Below are 16,909 nucleotides of genomic sequence, written 5' to 3'. Positions count from 1 at the left end.
GATATTATGATAAATAAAGCTTCAATAGTATTTAAAAATTGGAAAACTTGATTGAATATAAGTAATTCAATAAAACACCATGGAAGCTAAAAATAAATAAACAGGGCAAACACTTTTCACCACTAATATATTTCACTTATTCCTACCTTCATTTTACATTCATAGCCTTCTTTTTTTGCATATTTTAATTTCAATGATGAAATATGATATCTCTAAACATAGTAGTTACAAGAGGATTCAGTGGAAACGAGACTCCAGGGCGGGCTCGCAAGGTTAAACTCCTGGGGCGGGGACTGTAAGCGCGAGCTTTTCTCCTCTGCACCCAGATGGGGAAGGACGGGAAGGAACAAGGAAGGAGGCGCCGCCGAGATAGGAGCCCGACGACGCCTCCTGGGAGGGGATAGGGAAGGAATGGAAGGGACGAGGAATCGCGCACCGTTACACAGGCGGGCGGGTCCTACTACTTACAAAACCAAGCATAAGCAATTAATGTGCCAGCGATTTTAGTGCATTTTCCTATGAGGAAGAAAAATCCATCGATCAAATCGCTAGATAACAAGAGGATACAGCTCTATGTAATAAAACCCACTCCCAATCCCTCACTTCCGGCCCGGCCTCAAGGCCCGGACTGTACAGTCCGGGCCTTGAGGCCAAACTGAACGTGTGTGGCGATGCCTTGAGGCGGATTGTCGGCCGGACGGCCGGATGGGAATCCAATGAGGCCCGGCCTCAAGGCCAAGGGGCCTTGAGGCCGGACCTCATTGTTTGGCCGGAGTCGTGTTCTCCCCCCACGCAAACCAGTCGCGCGGTAGCTCTGTTCGAAGGTGTACCTTTTGTGCTCGACATGTCAACTATTGAAGAGATTGAGGCAATTGCAGTGATAGTGTGTGTTCTAGCAAAAAGGAAAAAGCGCAAGAGAAGCATGTGGGCGAAGTCGTGGCTTGAAAGGAAAAAGTTTACTCATGTTAATTTATTAACCGAACTTCAGTGTTATCCGAAAGATTGGAAGAACTATTTAAGAATGGACGAACCAACTTACCTGGAGTTATTAAGAATGGTTACACCTTTTATTGCCAAGCAAGACACTGTTATGAGGCAAGCTATAACGCCTCACGAAAAGTTAACAGCAACATTGCGATATTTGGCTACAGGCAGGACACTGGAAGATTTGAAGTTCACTACTAGAATTTCCCCTCAATCTTTGGGACAAATTATACCAGAGACTTGCTTGGCATTAGCAAAAGCACTAAAGGACTTCTGTAAGGTAAATAAATAAAATAACTGATTGTGAGAGGCAACCAAAATAAGTGGGCACACCTGTTAAAGTAATATATATATATATATATTACATGAGTTATTACGCTATACATAGTATAACTTCTATATAAACAAAATTTTCTATCTCCCGTGTTGTCTTCAAATTATTAGCCTATTTATACGTTCAACTCGTGTATAGGTACTCACTTTACTTGACTCTTAATGCAATGTACGCAATTTGAAGTCAATTTCTATTGAACAACCGATGGAAATACAAATGGAAATACAAATGCAGGGCTGTTTACAAACACTTCAAACATAAATTGACCCGTATTACTGTCCTTGGTAATGTTAAGTACTTAGGGCCAATATTTTAAATTATAAAAAAACATAAGAAAAAGTTATTGTAAATGGGTGTAATAAACTTGGTTCTATAATGTATCAAAAAAAGATTGCTGCTCCTCCGATGTTGATCGGTAGTTAGAATTAGTTTGATGTTGTTGGACGGATATTTGCGACTGGAAACTGTGATCTGATGAATGTGATGGAGGGCCATATTCCAAAGGGAAACCGGCATTTATTGAAGCATTTCTATGGAGTGATCCTAATTCTGCTTCAAACAGAGCATCATTCATCAGTTTCTGTGCAAAGATTCGCTGTTCAGGAATAAGTAGACTAAGTTTTTGGGCAACATGCTTTCCGTACAGATCAAACTGGTCTTCTTTCTTGACCTCCTGTAATCTTTGGCCCACAGTAACTAAAAGTTGGTCAGTTGGCGTTAGGGGTTTAGCTCGCTTAAATGGCTTGGAAGTTACAGCTCCTGAAGGCCCAGATGGTGTTGACTCAGAGAAGCTCAAGTTATCAGCCTGCTGGGCAAAGCGTTGGGCTGACGACACCTGAGTGGTCCGCGGAGAACATGTATTCTGCTCGGATGTCACATCAATACTCAGTTCTTCCTGAAACCCAACATATATGTTAAGTTCCACAAAATCATTTAATATTGGCTTACTTATAATGCTATTTTTATCATGCACTATTTTTTCAGTGTCCAAAATCAGAAGAGGAATGGAGGATAGTGGCCAAAGGGTTTGAACTGAAGTGGAACTTTCCAAATTGTTTGGGGGCAATTGATGGCAAACATATTGCAATAACACCACCTCCAGGATGCGGGTCTTTTTTCTACAATTACAAAAATTTTCATAGCCAGATACTCCTGGCATTAGTTAATGCGAACTATGAAATACTTTACTTTAACTTTGGATGCAATGGCCGCGTATCTGATGGTGGAGTTTTTGAAATGATAGACATTTACAGAGTTCTTAATAATGGACGCCTTAATGTGCCAAAAGAAGACGTTGTTGACGGAGTCACTCTTCCATATGTGTTCGCAGACGATGCTTTCCCGCTTCGTGAAGATCTTATGAAGCCTTTTAACAGCAAAATCACTGACAAAAGGCGAAAAATTTATAACTGTCGCTTATCAAGAGGACGACGCGTGGTTGAAAGTGTGTTTGGTATACTCGCAGAAAGATTCGGAGTTTTGCAAAAACCTATTTCCTTCATAAATTTAGACAAGGTAGAGAGTGTTACTGTTGCTTGCTGCTATTTACACAATTACCTTCGCAACAAAATACCTAAAGAATACAGCCCTTCTGACTGGTTGGACAATGAAGATTTGGAAACAGGTACATTTACTGCAGGACCACGAATGGATCCGAACAAAAGTTTGGCACATGGATCTAATCGGTCAAAAAGTGATAAAGCGAAAGATGTAAGGGAAAGATTCGTGAAATACTTCAACGACGAAGGAGCCGTGGAGTGGCAGGATAGATACGTGCATTAAGACTAATAACATATCTTAAATCTGAGGTTATGTAATAATTTACTAATTAGAAAGTACTAAAATAAAGTCATATGTTAGAAACCATCTGTGCCTGCGTCAAGACATTGCAAACATTGATCTATGAGTAATTATTGAATAGTATAATAATTATAATTTAATTGTATGCGTACCTGATCACTTCCATCAAGGTTTGATACACCTTCCATTGCCTCCTCTTGATCTCGTAGGAAGTTCAGCTCGTTGAAGTACCATAGTTTCGGAACGTACGCGTCTTCAGTTCCCATCCCCGATTTTTGTGAACATTTAATTTTTTTCAGCTCTTTTCTGTATGAACTCCGTAAGTTGTTTATTTTTTTTTAACAACACTGTCCTTAGTTGCCTGCGGGTCAATATTTTTCATAAAATTCAATAAATCCTGATAAGCTGCCTCCCTCATGTCCCTGTTGCGGTATTCTTTGGCTTTAATTTTCCAGATACTTCCGTGGCCCCGGTATTTCTCTATGAACTGAAGTAGGCAATCCCTTGACCAGAAAGACATGCTTCACCTAAAGTATTTCACAAAATCCTTCACAATTCACTACAACGCCAACAGGCACTCACTACACCATCAACAACAACAGGGCTATTCTGTATCTTGGGGGCGCTTTATTGCGCCGCCGCTATTTCCCTCTTTCGATGGCATCGATTTTGATTCTGCAAATTGCATCGCGTTATATTACGCCGATTTTGGGGGGCGTAATATATCGCCCCCGTGAAATCTGTAGTCGGTATGAAAATTAGTGTAGGGCAAGTAATACAAGTCGAGTAACTCATTAAGTTATTTATAAATATCTAATTATTAGACATAGTAATGATTAAAATATCTTTTTTTTATTATTCCATCGTTATCTAGCGGTCAGCGAAAGCCAATTTTAGGTTTTATGATATTACCTGCAAATCCAAGATCTCCGAGAGCAAGATACAAATGACGGTCGAACACAGTTCCGCGCATTGCAGACGACGAAAATTTCTTACAGTATTTATGATCAAGCTCATCAGCAGAGAATGGGATTTAACATGAAAATATCTCTCCTACCTTAATAAATGCCCTTGCGAGCATTGTATCAGACAGCACCGCTGCAATTGACAATGCATACTAATATTAACTAATAGTACGTACCGTGATTTCCAACGGAAGAAAGGGGCAAATAAACAGAATGATTGCTCGAAACAAGGAAACATTTAATGAATTATTCATCATAAAACTGCATAAATTTCATTTCAACATCATTCCTCTTGCGGCATATCACAAATTTACACTGTACTAGTATATTTAGTCCGAGTCATATCAACGCTAATAGTTGTTTGAAGTAACATGGAAATGGTATCCAAATGCAAACATGATAACACTTCCATAATCATTGCTCGAGGAATTGGTATTAGAAACCGTAAAGTATGTCACCTGAGTTCACAATCACAACACTCGCGATGATTCCTTCCATGACATCCGTGTAATCTAGAAAACATCTGTAAACAGATGTATTTAAAATGGCCTAAAATGTGATTTCAAGTGACAAAAATGTTTTATAATTAAATAATTACCCATGTGGACAACTGTGGATTAACTGTGGACATCGTAGAATTACGGTGAGCAATGAGACAAACGATGTAAATAAGCCGTGGCTGGAGATGAACGTACTAGTAAAAATAATTTCGTCACCAGTAATCATAAGAGTATAATCATTACAGGCGTAGGTGAACGAATAGTGCGTAGCGGACGAAGTCCTCTTCAAGACAATTATACTTGTAAATTCCGATATATTAAGCTCAAAAATTGGCGATATTCTTCCGTCGTCGACTGTTGAACCCTTGAATATAGACGCTTATTAGTTAGGCTAGAAAATATCCGATAGAAAAAGAGCAAAATCTCCAAGCACAAGCCACATCGTATTTTTAACTTCTTCCCGGGCTGCCGAGTATCCTGCTGCGTTTTCGGAGTGTCTCATTTGTTTATTGCAAAGAATCGAGAAATATGATTGGACGTGTACAAAACTCCGCCCCTGGTAGGGGCCGCTATCGGAATAACGCGAGCCAAATGCTGGCGTTATTGTCGATGCTATAAAGCGACCCCAAATTCCGCTTAGGGGCCGCTATTTTGAGATAGTGAATCGGGGGGGCGTAATATTGCGCCAGAAATAGCATCTTCGTCGTGATAGCGGAGCCGCTATCTGTTACAGAATAGCCCTGCAAGACAGCTTTGATGATACGTTCATCAAACAGATTTTCTTATGAATATGTATCCATGTTGCTATGCATGTTGCTATGTATGTTGCTATTATGCTTTTGAATAAACAAGGATGCTGATTACGCTCCATTTTAACAATCAGATCTCAAAACAAGAATAAATATCAAACGCTATTGAATATACTGCTGACATTTAACGTGTATGATCTATGTAATTACATTGCTCACATTCTACAGCACAAAACAATGCCAATAAATTTTCAATTGATCCTTTGGTTTCAAAGTTAGTAAATATTAGCGTTGTTTACAACAAATCTATCAATTTTCGTGGTATCAAAAATTAAATTTCTGCAAATTGTTAACACGTTGCGTACCGGGGTAGTTAAATTCCTAGGAATTCTGGGTGGATGTGTTGAGATTGGAAATATGTGCCTATTAGGGCGTAAATCCTTTGTTTTAAACATGGTTAAAAAGCTAATGTTTAGAATATAACTTTACCCAAGCAAACTTAATGATGCATCAATTCATTATGAATAACGAACAACAATTGAAAACGTACTAACAACTACGCATTGTACGCTTTAAAACTGTTTAGGTTGACGCGCCTAAATGACGAGAATCTTCGTCATCCGTCCGGAACGTTCGGGAAAAAAATGACAAGAATTCTCGCCATCTGTATGCAACGTGTTAATAATAGATTTGGCTATCTTATATAAAAATCCCAAGTTATTGGATCGAAAACTACGGGACTACCAAGCGCTCAAAGTTGGGAAACTCGATTTTAGGCACAAAAAACGGGTACTTTTTTACAAGAAAAAAAATTACAGAAAACAATATGGGGCGGAAATTTTTTTACGTAGATGATGCAACGTAGAAATAAATTCCCTTTCGTAGCTTTTCGTTGCATTGAAATTGATTGCCTCATCTAGACGATAGAGCTCCTCAAACTATGGCGTCTCGCTTTTTTTTTTACAAACAGTAGATGCGAGAGGGTTGAAAATGTGGTGAGAGGGGGAAAACAAGTGTCTCGAACTGCAGGATTCACCCTTCACACTCCGTTCCGACTCCGTTTCGCTTGGCCTTGAGGCCGGACCTCATTGGATTCCCATCCGGCCGTCCGGCCGACGATCCGCCTCAAGGCATCGCCACACACGTTCAGTTTGGCCTCAAGGCCCGGACTGCACAGTCCGGGCCTTGAGGCCAAACTGAACGTGTGTGGGAGGCGGCCAAACTGCGCAGTCCAGGCCTCAAGGCCGGCCTCGAGGCCAGGCCTTGAGGCCGGGCCGGAACGTGTGTGGTGGGCCTTAGGGTGCCTTCACTGCTCTGCATTGTGTCGACGCCACGAGAGCACCCGCCCCGCCGGCAAATTTTGCCCTTTATTGCCAAAAAAATGAAAGGCGAGAAGCGTCGGATCCTAAAAATCGGCCCGGGAGCATACCATCCCATGATTTCGAGCCAAACGCACAAATCATATGCTGTTTTGTGAATTTTAGCGAAATTTAATTTTCTAAAGTATTCTTCTTAACTATTAATCGCATTGGAAGTTAATATGGCCACCATAGAGTCTTTAATCATGTACATACGGACGGCACTGTAACGTGAAAAGTTATCAGGAACATTTATTTATTATGACTGTGGTTCAAACAGATTGGCCCAGCCGTGTTATCTAAATAGCTTCAACTGAGCAGATCATGAGGGCACAATTATAAAATATAAATTGGCATTTAAAAGACCGTGGTAACCAGCAAGTAGCTCTCATTCTGTATTTAGCTGGTGATACCATTGACGGGTAGGTGTTAGGCCCACCACACACGTTCCGGCCCGGCCTCAAGGCCCGGACTGTACAGTCCGGGCCTTGAGGCCAAACTGAACGTGTGTGGCGATGCCTTGAGGCGGATTGTCGGCCGGACGGCCGGATGGGAATCCAATGAGGCCCGGCCTCAAGGCCGAGGGGCCTTGAGGCCGGACCTCATTGTTTGGCCGGAGTCGTGTTCACCCCCCACGCAAACCAGTCGCGCGGTAGCTCTGTTCGAAGGTGTAACTTTTGTGCTCGACATGTCAACTATTGAAGAGATTGAGGCAATTGCAGTGATAGTGTGTGTTCTAGCGAAAAGGAAAAAGCGCAAGAGAAGCATGTGGGCGAAGTCGTGGCTTGAAAGGAAAAAGTTTACTCATGTTAATTTATTAACCGAACTTCAGTGTTATCCGAAAGATTGGAAGAACTATTTAAGAATGGACGAACCAACTTACCTGGAGTTATTAAGAATGGTTACACCTTTTATTGCCAAGCAAGACACTGTTATGAGGCAAGCTATAACGCCTCACGAAAAGTTAACAGCAACATTGCGATATTTGGCTACAGGCAGGACACTGGAAGATTTGAAGTTCACTACTAGAATTTCCCCTCAATCTTTGGGACAAATTATACCAGAGACTTGCTTGGCATTAGCAAAAGCACTAAAGGACTTCTGTAAGGTAAATAAATAAAATAACTGATTGTGAGAGTCAAGCAAAATAAGTGGGCACACCTGTTAAAGTAATATATATATATTACATGAGTTATTACGCTATACATAGTATAACTTCTATATGAACAAAATTTTCTATCTCCCGTGTTGTCTTCAAATTATTAGCCTATTTATACGTTCAACTCGTGTATAGGTACTCACTTTACTTGACTCTTAATGCAATGTACGCAATTTGAAGTCAATTTCTATTGAACAACCGATGGAAATACAAATGCAAAGCTGTTTACAAACACTTCAAACATAAATTGACCCGTATTACTGTCCTTGGTAATGTTAAGTACTTAGGGCCAATATTTTAAATTATAAAAAAATAAGAAAAAGTTATTGTAAATGGGTGTAATAAACTTGGTTCTATAATGTATCAAAAAAAGATTGCTGCTCCTCAGATGTTGATCGGTAGTTAGAATTAGTTTGATGTTGTTGGACGGATATTTGCGACTTGAAACTGTGATCTGATGAATGTGATGGAGGGTCATATTCCAAAGGGAAACCGGTATTTATTGAAGCATTTCTATGGAGTGATCCTAATTCTGCTTCAAACAGAGCATCATTCATCAGTTTCTGTGCAAAGATTCGCTGTTCAGGAATAAGTAGACGAAGTTTTTGGGCAACATGCTTTCCGTACAGATCAAACTGGTCTTCTTTCTTGACCTCCTTTAATCTTTGGCCCACAGTAACCAAAAGTTGGTCAGTTGGCGTTAGGGGTTTAGCTCGCTTAAATGGCTTGGAAGTTACAGCTCCTGAAGGCCCAGATGGTGTTGACTCAGAGAAGCTCAAGTTATCAGCCTGCTGGGCAAAGCGTTGGGCTGACGACACCTGAGTGGTGGGCGGAGAACATGTATTCTGCTCAGATGTCACATCAATACTCAGTTCTTCCTGAAACCCAACATATATGTTAAGTTCCACAAAATCATTTAATATTGGCTTACTTCTAATGCTATTTTTATCATGCACTATTTTTTCAGTGTCCAAAATCAGAAGAGGAATGGAGGATAGTGGCCAAAGGGTTTGAACTGAAGTGGAACTTTCCAAATTGTTTGGGGGCAATTGATGGCAAACATATTGCAATAACACCACCTCCAGGATGCGGGTCTTTTTTCTACAATTACAAAACTTTTCATAGCCAGATACTCCTGGCATTAGTTAATGCGAACTATGAAATACTTTACTTTAACTTTGGATGCAATGGCCGCGTATCTGATGGTGGAGTTTTTGAAATGATAGACATTTACAGAGTTCTTAATAATGGACGCCTTAATGTGCCAAAAGAAGACGTTGTTGACGGAGTCACTCTTCCATATGTGTTCATCGCAGACGATGCTTTCCCGCTTCGTGAAGATCTTATGAAGCCTTTTAACAGCAAAATCACTGACAAAAGGCGAAAAATTTATAACTATCGCTTGTCAAGAGGACGACGCGTGGTTGAAAGTGTGTTTGGTATACTCGCAGAAAGATTCGGAGTTTTACAAAAACCTATTTCCTTCATAAATTTAGACAAGGTGGAGAGTGTTACTGTTGCTTGCTGCTATTTACACAATTACCTTCGCAACAAAATACCTAAAGAATACAGCCCTTCTGACTGGTTGGACAATGAAGATTTGGAAACAGGTACATTTACTGCAGGACCTCGAATGGATCCGAACAAAAGTTTGGCACCTGGATCTAATCGGTCAAAAAGTGATAAAGCGAAAGATGTAAGGGAAAGATTCGTGAAATACTTCAACGACGAAGGAGCCGTGGAGTGGCAGGATAGATACGTGCATTAAGACTAATAACATATCTTAAATCTGAGGTTATGTAATAATTTACTAATTAGAAAGTACGAAAATAAAGTCATATGTTAGAAACCATCTGTGCCTGCGTCAAGACATTGCAAACATTGATCTATGAGTAATTATTGAATAGTATAATAATTATAATTTAATTGTATGCGTACCTGATCACTTCCATCAAGGTTTGATACACCTTCCATTGCCTCCTCTTGATCTCGTAGGAAGTTCAGCTCGTTGAAGTACCATAGTTTCGGAACGTACGCGTCCTCAGTTCCCATCCCCGATTTTTGTGAACATTTAATTTTTTTCAGCTCTTTTCTGTATGAACTCCGTAAGTTGTTTATTTTTTTAACAACACTGTCCTTAGTTGCTTGCGGGTCAATCTTTTTCATAAAATTCAATAAATCCTGATAAGCTGCCTCCCTCATGTCCCTGTTGCGGTATTCTTTGGCTTTAATTTTCCAGATACTTCCGTGGCCCCGGTATTTCTCTATGAACTGAAGTAGGCAATCCCTTGACCAGAAAGACATGCTTCACCTAAAGTATTTCACAAAATCCTTCACAATTCACTACAACGCCAACAGGCACACTACACCATCAACAACAAGACAGCTTTGATGATACGTTCATCAAATAGATTTTCTTATGAATATGTATCCATGTTGCTATGCATGTTGCTATGTATGTTGCTATTATGCTTTTGAATAAACAAGGATGCTGATTACGCTCCATTTTAACAATCAGATCTCAAAACAAGAATAAATATCAAACACTATTGAATATACTGCTGACATTTAACGTGTATGATCTATGTAATTACATTGCTCACATTCTACAGCACAAAACAATGCCAATAAATTTTCAATTGATCCTTTGGTTTCAAAGTTAGTAAATATTAGCGTTGTTTACAACAAATCTATCAATTTTCGTGGTATCAAAAATTAAATTTCTGCAAATTGTTAACACGTTGCGTACCGGGGTATTTAAATTCCTAGGAATTCTGGGTGGATGTGTTGAGATTGGAAATATGTGCCTATTAGGGCGTAATGCCTTTGTTTTAAACATGGTTAAAAAGCTAATGTTTAGAATATAACTTTACCCAAGCAAACTTAATGATGCATCAATTCATTATGAATAACGAACAACAATTGAAAACGTACTAACAACTACGCATTGTACGCTTTAAAACTATTTAGGTTGACGCGCCTAAATGACGAGAATCTTCGTCATCCGTCCGGAACGTTCGGGAAAAAAAATGACAAGAAATCTCGCCATCTGTATGCAACGTGTTAATAATAGATTTGGCTATCTTATATAAAAATCCTAAGTTATTGGATCGAAAACTACGGGACTACCAAGCGCTCAAAGTTGGGAAACTTGATTTTAGGCGCAAAAAACGGGTACTTTTTTATAAAAAAAAATTACAGAAAACAATATGGGGCGGAAATTTTTTTACGTAGATGATGCAACGTAGAAATAAATTCCCTTTCGTAGCTTTTCGTTGCATTGAAATTGATTGCCTCATCCAGACGATAGAGCTCCTCAAACTATGGCGTCTCGCTTTTTTTTTTTACAAACAGTAGATGCGAGAGGGTTGAAAATGTGGTGGGAGGGGGAAAACAAGTGTCTAGAACTGCAGGATTCACCCTTCACACTCCGTTCCGACTCCGTTTCGCTTGGCCTTGAGGCCGGACCTCATTGGATTCCCATCCGGCCGTCCGGCCGACGATCCGCCTCAAGGCATCGCCACACACGTTCAGTTTGGCCTCAAGGCCCGGACTGTACAGTCCGGGCCTTGAGGCCAAACTGAACGTGTGTGGGAGGCGGCCAAACTGCGCAGTCCAGGCCTCAAGGCCGGCCTCGAGGCCAGGCCTTGAGGCCGGGCCTTGAGGCCGGGCCGGAACGTGTGTGGTGGGCCTTATGCTAATCTATTCTCCTCGATGAAATTTAATCAAATCTAGTGTTAACATTTGTCTTATGTATAGGAAAGATACGAAATATCTATGTTATCAATAAATGACACTTTGTTACTTCCATAATACATTTAAAGATTCTGATTTTCTTCAATCATCTTGGCTTCGGCAGAAACGTCACGCAACCGGAATTATGAAGCGTAAAACGCGGAAACGAAGAGGGTATTCGCTGACAGGTACGCATAGATGTGTTACTCCCGCCCAATTATCTTGACTCTATCGTTTTCCTTCTCATTTCATGCAGAGTAATTTTCAAGAGAGGCTTTCCCTGGATCTTGGTCATGGTAGGAGATCCAATCAGACGGGAACGAAATTACTGGGTTGCTGCGGGATAGGCATCTTTCCACGGGAAATTCCTTTCGCGGCTTCCCCTTCGCGTCGGTGAGGATATACCGGGGAGTGACCTAGCGAAGGTCGGGAAGAGCAAGAGGAGGAAAGCACATGATTTAGGGAAGCTAGTTCACAATGGATTTAGAGCGCAACCTCGGAGGCGATGTAAAGTGTAATTTTATTTAAGGAGGGTGGTGCGAGAAATGAAGTAGAGGACATTTTTATGAAAATTTCAGAATACGCTTCCCAAATAGTATTTCGTCAACTGACGACTGTAAAATGTTGGATCTCTGTCCGTGGAAGTCTGGAAATTGCTATAAAGACGTAAAGCCATCCCTTTATACGAAAAAATGTTACTGGGACAATAAACCTTTTCTACTTCATTTTATTCTAACCTCGCCCTATGACCAAATCCTGTAATCATCAATTCCAAAAATTAATCTCAACTAAGGACTACGTCCATTCAAAATCTGGACACCAACTTCTGATGAAGCAAGTAATGGTAACACAGCTCTACGGTCTCTATTGATTCACAGTTAAATAAATGGTCTTGAATGACCATAAAATTTGGAACTACTCTTAAAAAAAAACAGACACCCAACCCACCTGTGGTAGTTTCAGGGAATATTACTTCCTTGCGAAGGACTATTTTATCCTATACGGCTGTGGTAGTCCAGGGTACGGTTAAGTCCATGGTATCAGGGTATGCGGCTGCGGCAGTCCCTGGAGAGGAAGTAATATTCCCAGAAACTGCCACAGGAGGTATTGAAATAAATACAGGCAATTTTCTACGATTATAAAATGTATTCCCGACTTGGGTTTCTATGTCACTACATGATTTCCAAAGTTAGGAACCATTTTGTACCTCTAAGACGACGCCATGTCATCGAAATGTATGTCCGGAATAAATCTTTTAATCGCATTAAATTGCAAGTGTTTATTTCAATAAGGAAAAATTCCATCACGCTTGGATCTTCGGATTTTACAAAAGAGGAGGGTTCTCTGGTTTTTTGTTTCACAAGTGGTGCCAAATTTTACGGCCATTGGAGACCCTTTCTTTAACTTTTAATTTCTCGGAGGAAATTTCATCAGATCTCGGCTCTTTGACCAATGACCAATTGACCAAGGAGGGTGGAACGTTTTGGTGATAACACTCCGCTCACGCCCTTGAAAATCCCTCGAGGGCATCGTGTAGATTTTCATTTCAGCAAACGGGACAGGAAAGGGCGTTGGACCCGGAATGGATGTTGCGTCACCGTCTTCGCTGACCACGCCGAATATTCGCCCCTGCGACTACAATGGACGTCACAGTACAGGCGTTCCGGGCTTTCACGATTCGCTCGTGAAAAATTTTCCGAGCGGAACGGCGCGACGAAAAGATAGGAAGTCACCATGGGCCAGGAGTGTTCCGAAACGTGACGCAATGAGCATCTTTGTCGGAACAATTTCTAAACACCCCCTTCCATCATCACACTAATTTTCTCCCTCACCACACCCTGCCGCACCCTCGCGGACCTCCGTCGCCAAATGGAAATTACTCCACCGCGATTGAACAGCTCAAGGTAGGGCGGAGAAGGATGAGTAAAGAGAAACCCAAAGTCGTCATAAGCCTGACATTAAAAAAAAGGCTCCCAAACATGGGCGTACCCAGCGAGGGGCAGAGGGGGGCAGCAGAAATCGCAAAAGTCTTTAAGCAAAATCAGTTCTGAATTGAAACGGAAGTATTCAACAAATTTTCTTTAAACCCACGAAAAATGATATGTATTAGTAAAAGATATGTAACTAAAATAAAACTATTTTTTAAGGCAATAATCTCATAAACTAATAAAGTGCATTAATAATTTTCTAAAAATGTTGGTTTCATTCACCTTTTCCATTCTAAAATGTCACAACTTGACTTGCTCTCCCTAGACTATGGCTTATCCCCCTCTAGACCATGGCTTGCCCCCCCCCCCCCAGTTATGATTTTGGGCACGCCCTTGCTCCTAGGGGTTTATTACCTGCCTATTGCTTAAGGATAATTTGGAACCGAAATAGCGTTAAAAAAAGAGGACCGATGTTGCGGGTTGCCTAAGCTCGACATAAATGACCTTGACGCCACCGCAGTATGTCAACCTACAGGAACAAAATTATTCTCTGTTCACTTGGTACCTTGGGCTGCATTTTGGCGTAGGTTAAACTTTGAATTTCGAAAAAAGTTGTTTGATGACCGCCCCTAATGGGGGTATGGTATTTAGAGGAGGCGACGGACAGCTAAGGTCATTTGCGCCATGAGGGAAGGGTATGGAAGGAAGGGTGGAGAGAAACCCGGCATCGGCATTAGCGTGCTCTTAACGAAAGGCGCCAAGGAGACCACGGCTTAACGTCCCATCCGACGGACGGAGTGCTCCGCTTTGCATTTAAGCAGGGATCAGGCAGTCTCAGAAAATTCTTTTCCACAAGTGGGATTTAAAACTGAGCCCACGGGGTGGAAAGCCAACACTCTAGCTACCACAGAAACCTAATCCCCAGGATAATGAGTGAAACTAATTATAAAATAAAAATCCCGATAGGCAATCATTTGGTTAGGAGCTTGGAACGAAAGAAGAAAGAGAAATAAACTGCTTGTGCACGTGCGTTTTGTGTCCTGTAAATACCTCACCTTTATTTTAAGTAATTTTGAGCTGGTTAGTTTCAGCAAAAATATCCGCATCCTATATCTTCATTTTTAATATCATCCAGCAGGAGAGATATAAAACGGTCTAATGGCGATAATAATTGGTGCATCACGTTATATTTCATGTCTGAATCATGAAGATTGGAATTAGTTATATTTTCTCTTCCTACATTCAGACATGTAAGAGGCACGTGTCCTACAAGCGCTCTCGGTCATGCAATAAAATTTTATGCTAAAATTTTTAAAATACTGCATATGACATAAAAGAAAAAGGAAAACATCAAGGAAAAGAAAATGACAGCTGAACATCGTGAGGAAGTTAATACCAAGAGAAAAACCAATAGAAAAAGTTTAGCCATCGAGGAAGTTAGGTAAAGTTTTGTAAAGTAAATAAACCTTTGAGGCAACATAATAAGGAGTGATGGATGCGAGCATATTGGGTGATACTGATTTACCCTGCGAGCTCATTTTAACACCTTAACCTCCTATTCATCAGGCCTGGGGATTCAAACACAACGAGCCTGCCATTATCTAGGATCTATACGTATTTATAGATACACCCGAGGGAGCATTTTTATTTGAGGAAATTCTCGTGGAGTAGCCAACGTACAAAAGAAATCCAGAGGGAAAAACTGCTGAAGAAGTTAAATTGGTAAAGCACTTGGTGAGAATTCGCGGGACACAGGCTAGTATCACAGTCAAATCAATAATTTTTCCTCAAGAAAATGTCCGTTCTAAAATACTTGAACTCAAGATACATCTTTAACATTTGGTATCCACAAAACAGTGATTTCAAAACTTAATGACTTCTTTTCAATGAAGACGTAAAAAGCAATCGACTAGAGCGTTGATATGAGGTAACAAGCAATATACATGAGGGCACCTTGATTATTTCTACGCTTGACATTACCATCCTCATCACACACACAAAAAATACATTATTTTCACCAGTACGTAGCAAAGTAAGATAATCTTAGCTTGATTCAATATTTTAAAACGGGAGAAATATATGGACACAACCTGTTTTCTACCTAATAACGTTTGATCATAAACAAGTGTCAACTATCACCGTAAAATATTTGCGAGGCATTTAATGACGCTGGATACATTTAATGACGCGAAGCAACAGCTCCCTTTCTTTCTAAAATAAGACAGTTATAACTCGGATATGATAGCAGACAATTATTTATTTTTCTTTACTGCGAATGAAAACATCAAATGCTAATGAACTGTGAGTTGCAATACAGTTATGGCTAATAGAGCAACTAACAACTTGGTATAAAATTCATTTTGAATCCAGAAAACGTTACTTTGATACAGAAAAGTTTGCATACAGACATTAATAAAATGGTAAAAAAGTCGTTCGAGAATCATTTCAGCAAAATTATAATTTAACATTCAGGCATGATTCATTTTTAAGTACTCACCATAACCTTTGGATTCCAAGGCTATAATCATAGCGTAACAGAGCTCTTTAAGGTACATAATTGCTATTGTGTGGCCAACATATCACAAACTAATCATGAAGACTACAGAGTCATCCAGTCACAACGGGCCGACAAGTGTGTTGGGAGGAAAGATGTTTATTAAATGCATGAGCTCGAATATTTATATCAAAATCAAGTAGTTATATTAATTTTAAAAAGAGGAAAAATAAAGGGCTCAAGAAGACATTGTGGAAAATTAGTGCACAAAAATGTTGTTTCGCACAAATCATCCGATTGATAAATCAAATTTAGTGTCTTTAAAACTTAACTATGATTTAGTGTATGATTTAGATTTTTGTGTCTAAAACAAATTTTGGAAAAATATTTATATCAAATGAAAACACTTGCTGACAACAAGCCCAAAGACTGCGCGCTGTATTGAATCGTCAGCACACATTCAAAATTGTAGCCACAAATTTTGCATTTTCAAATCCACTAAATTAGCGAAACATTATGGTAATGCACAAGATAGACGTTCCATTTCCCAACATGAAAAAGATGAGCACTTTTTTAGCGACATAATGAAAGCTATCAAAAGTTATATCAGCTCTATAGCTTCTCTTTAAAACTGAAATGGGTAGATAATTATTTCAAAACACTTTTTAAATATTAAGCAAGTCACACTTTGAGCGGCTAATGGGTAATAGTAACGGCTTTTTCTGAATAGAAATTGTTATACTCGTCATTTGCTCGTTAAATGACAACTTGTTTACATGTCACCACAGAGAGATGGCCATTATGATGCCAATAAACACTGTTCATTCTCTAGAGCGTGGGAACAACTAAAACCTTTCTTTAGTGACTGCTCTTTCATTAGAATCACGAATTAGAACACGCTGT

General features: G+C 40.0%; 1 protein-coding gene across 1 annotated transcript; it reads right to left on the bottom strand.

Moving 5' to 3' along the window:
- Window positions 1-1,688: 1,688 nt before the first annotated feature.
- LOC124159720 lies at window positions 1,689-3,704 on the bottom strand. Its single transcript, XM_046535631.1, has 2 exons — window positions 3,271-3,704; window positions 1,689-2,213 (listed from the first exon to the last, which is right to left on the bottom strand). The coding sequence occupies exons 1-2, from the start codon at window positions 3,382-3,384 to the stop codon at window positions 1,689-1,691; spliced, it is 639 nt and encodes a 212-aa protein (XP_046391587.1). The 5' UTR covers window positions 3,385-3,704.
- Window positions 3,705-16,909: the final 13,205 nt, after the last annotated feature.

This window comes from Ischnura elegans, chromosome 5 (assembly GCF_921293095.1).
Source record: "Ischnura elegans chromosome 5, ioIscEleg1.1, whole genome shotgun sequence".
Lineage (NCBI taxonomy): Eukaryota > Metazoa > Arthropoda > Insecta > Odonata > Coenagrionidae > Ischnura > Ischnura elegans.
This window is presented reverse-complemented; position numbering and strand designations above follow the sequence as displayed.

Coding starts and splice junctions, on each gene's coding strand:
- LOC124159720 (XM_046535631.1), bottom strand. CDS start 3,384: ATGGGAACTGAAGACGCGTACGTTCCGAAACTATGGTACTTCAACGAG. Junction 2,214..3,270: donor ACCTTGATGGAAGTGATCAG/GTACGCATACAA, acceptor GTTGGGTTTCAG/GAAGAACTGAGTATTGATGT.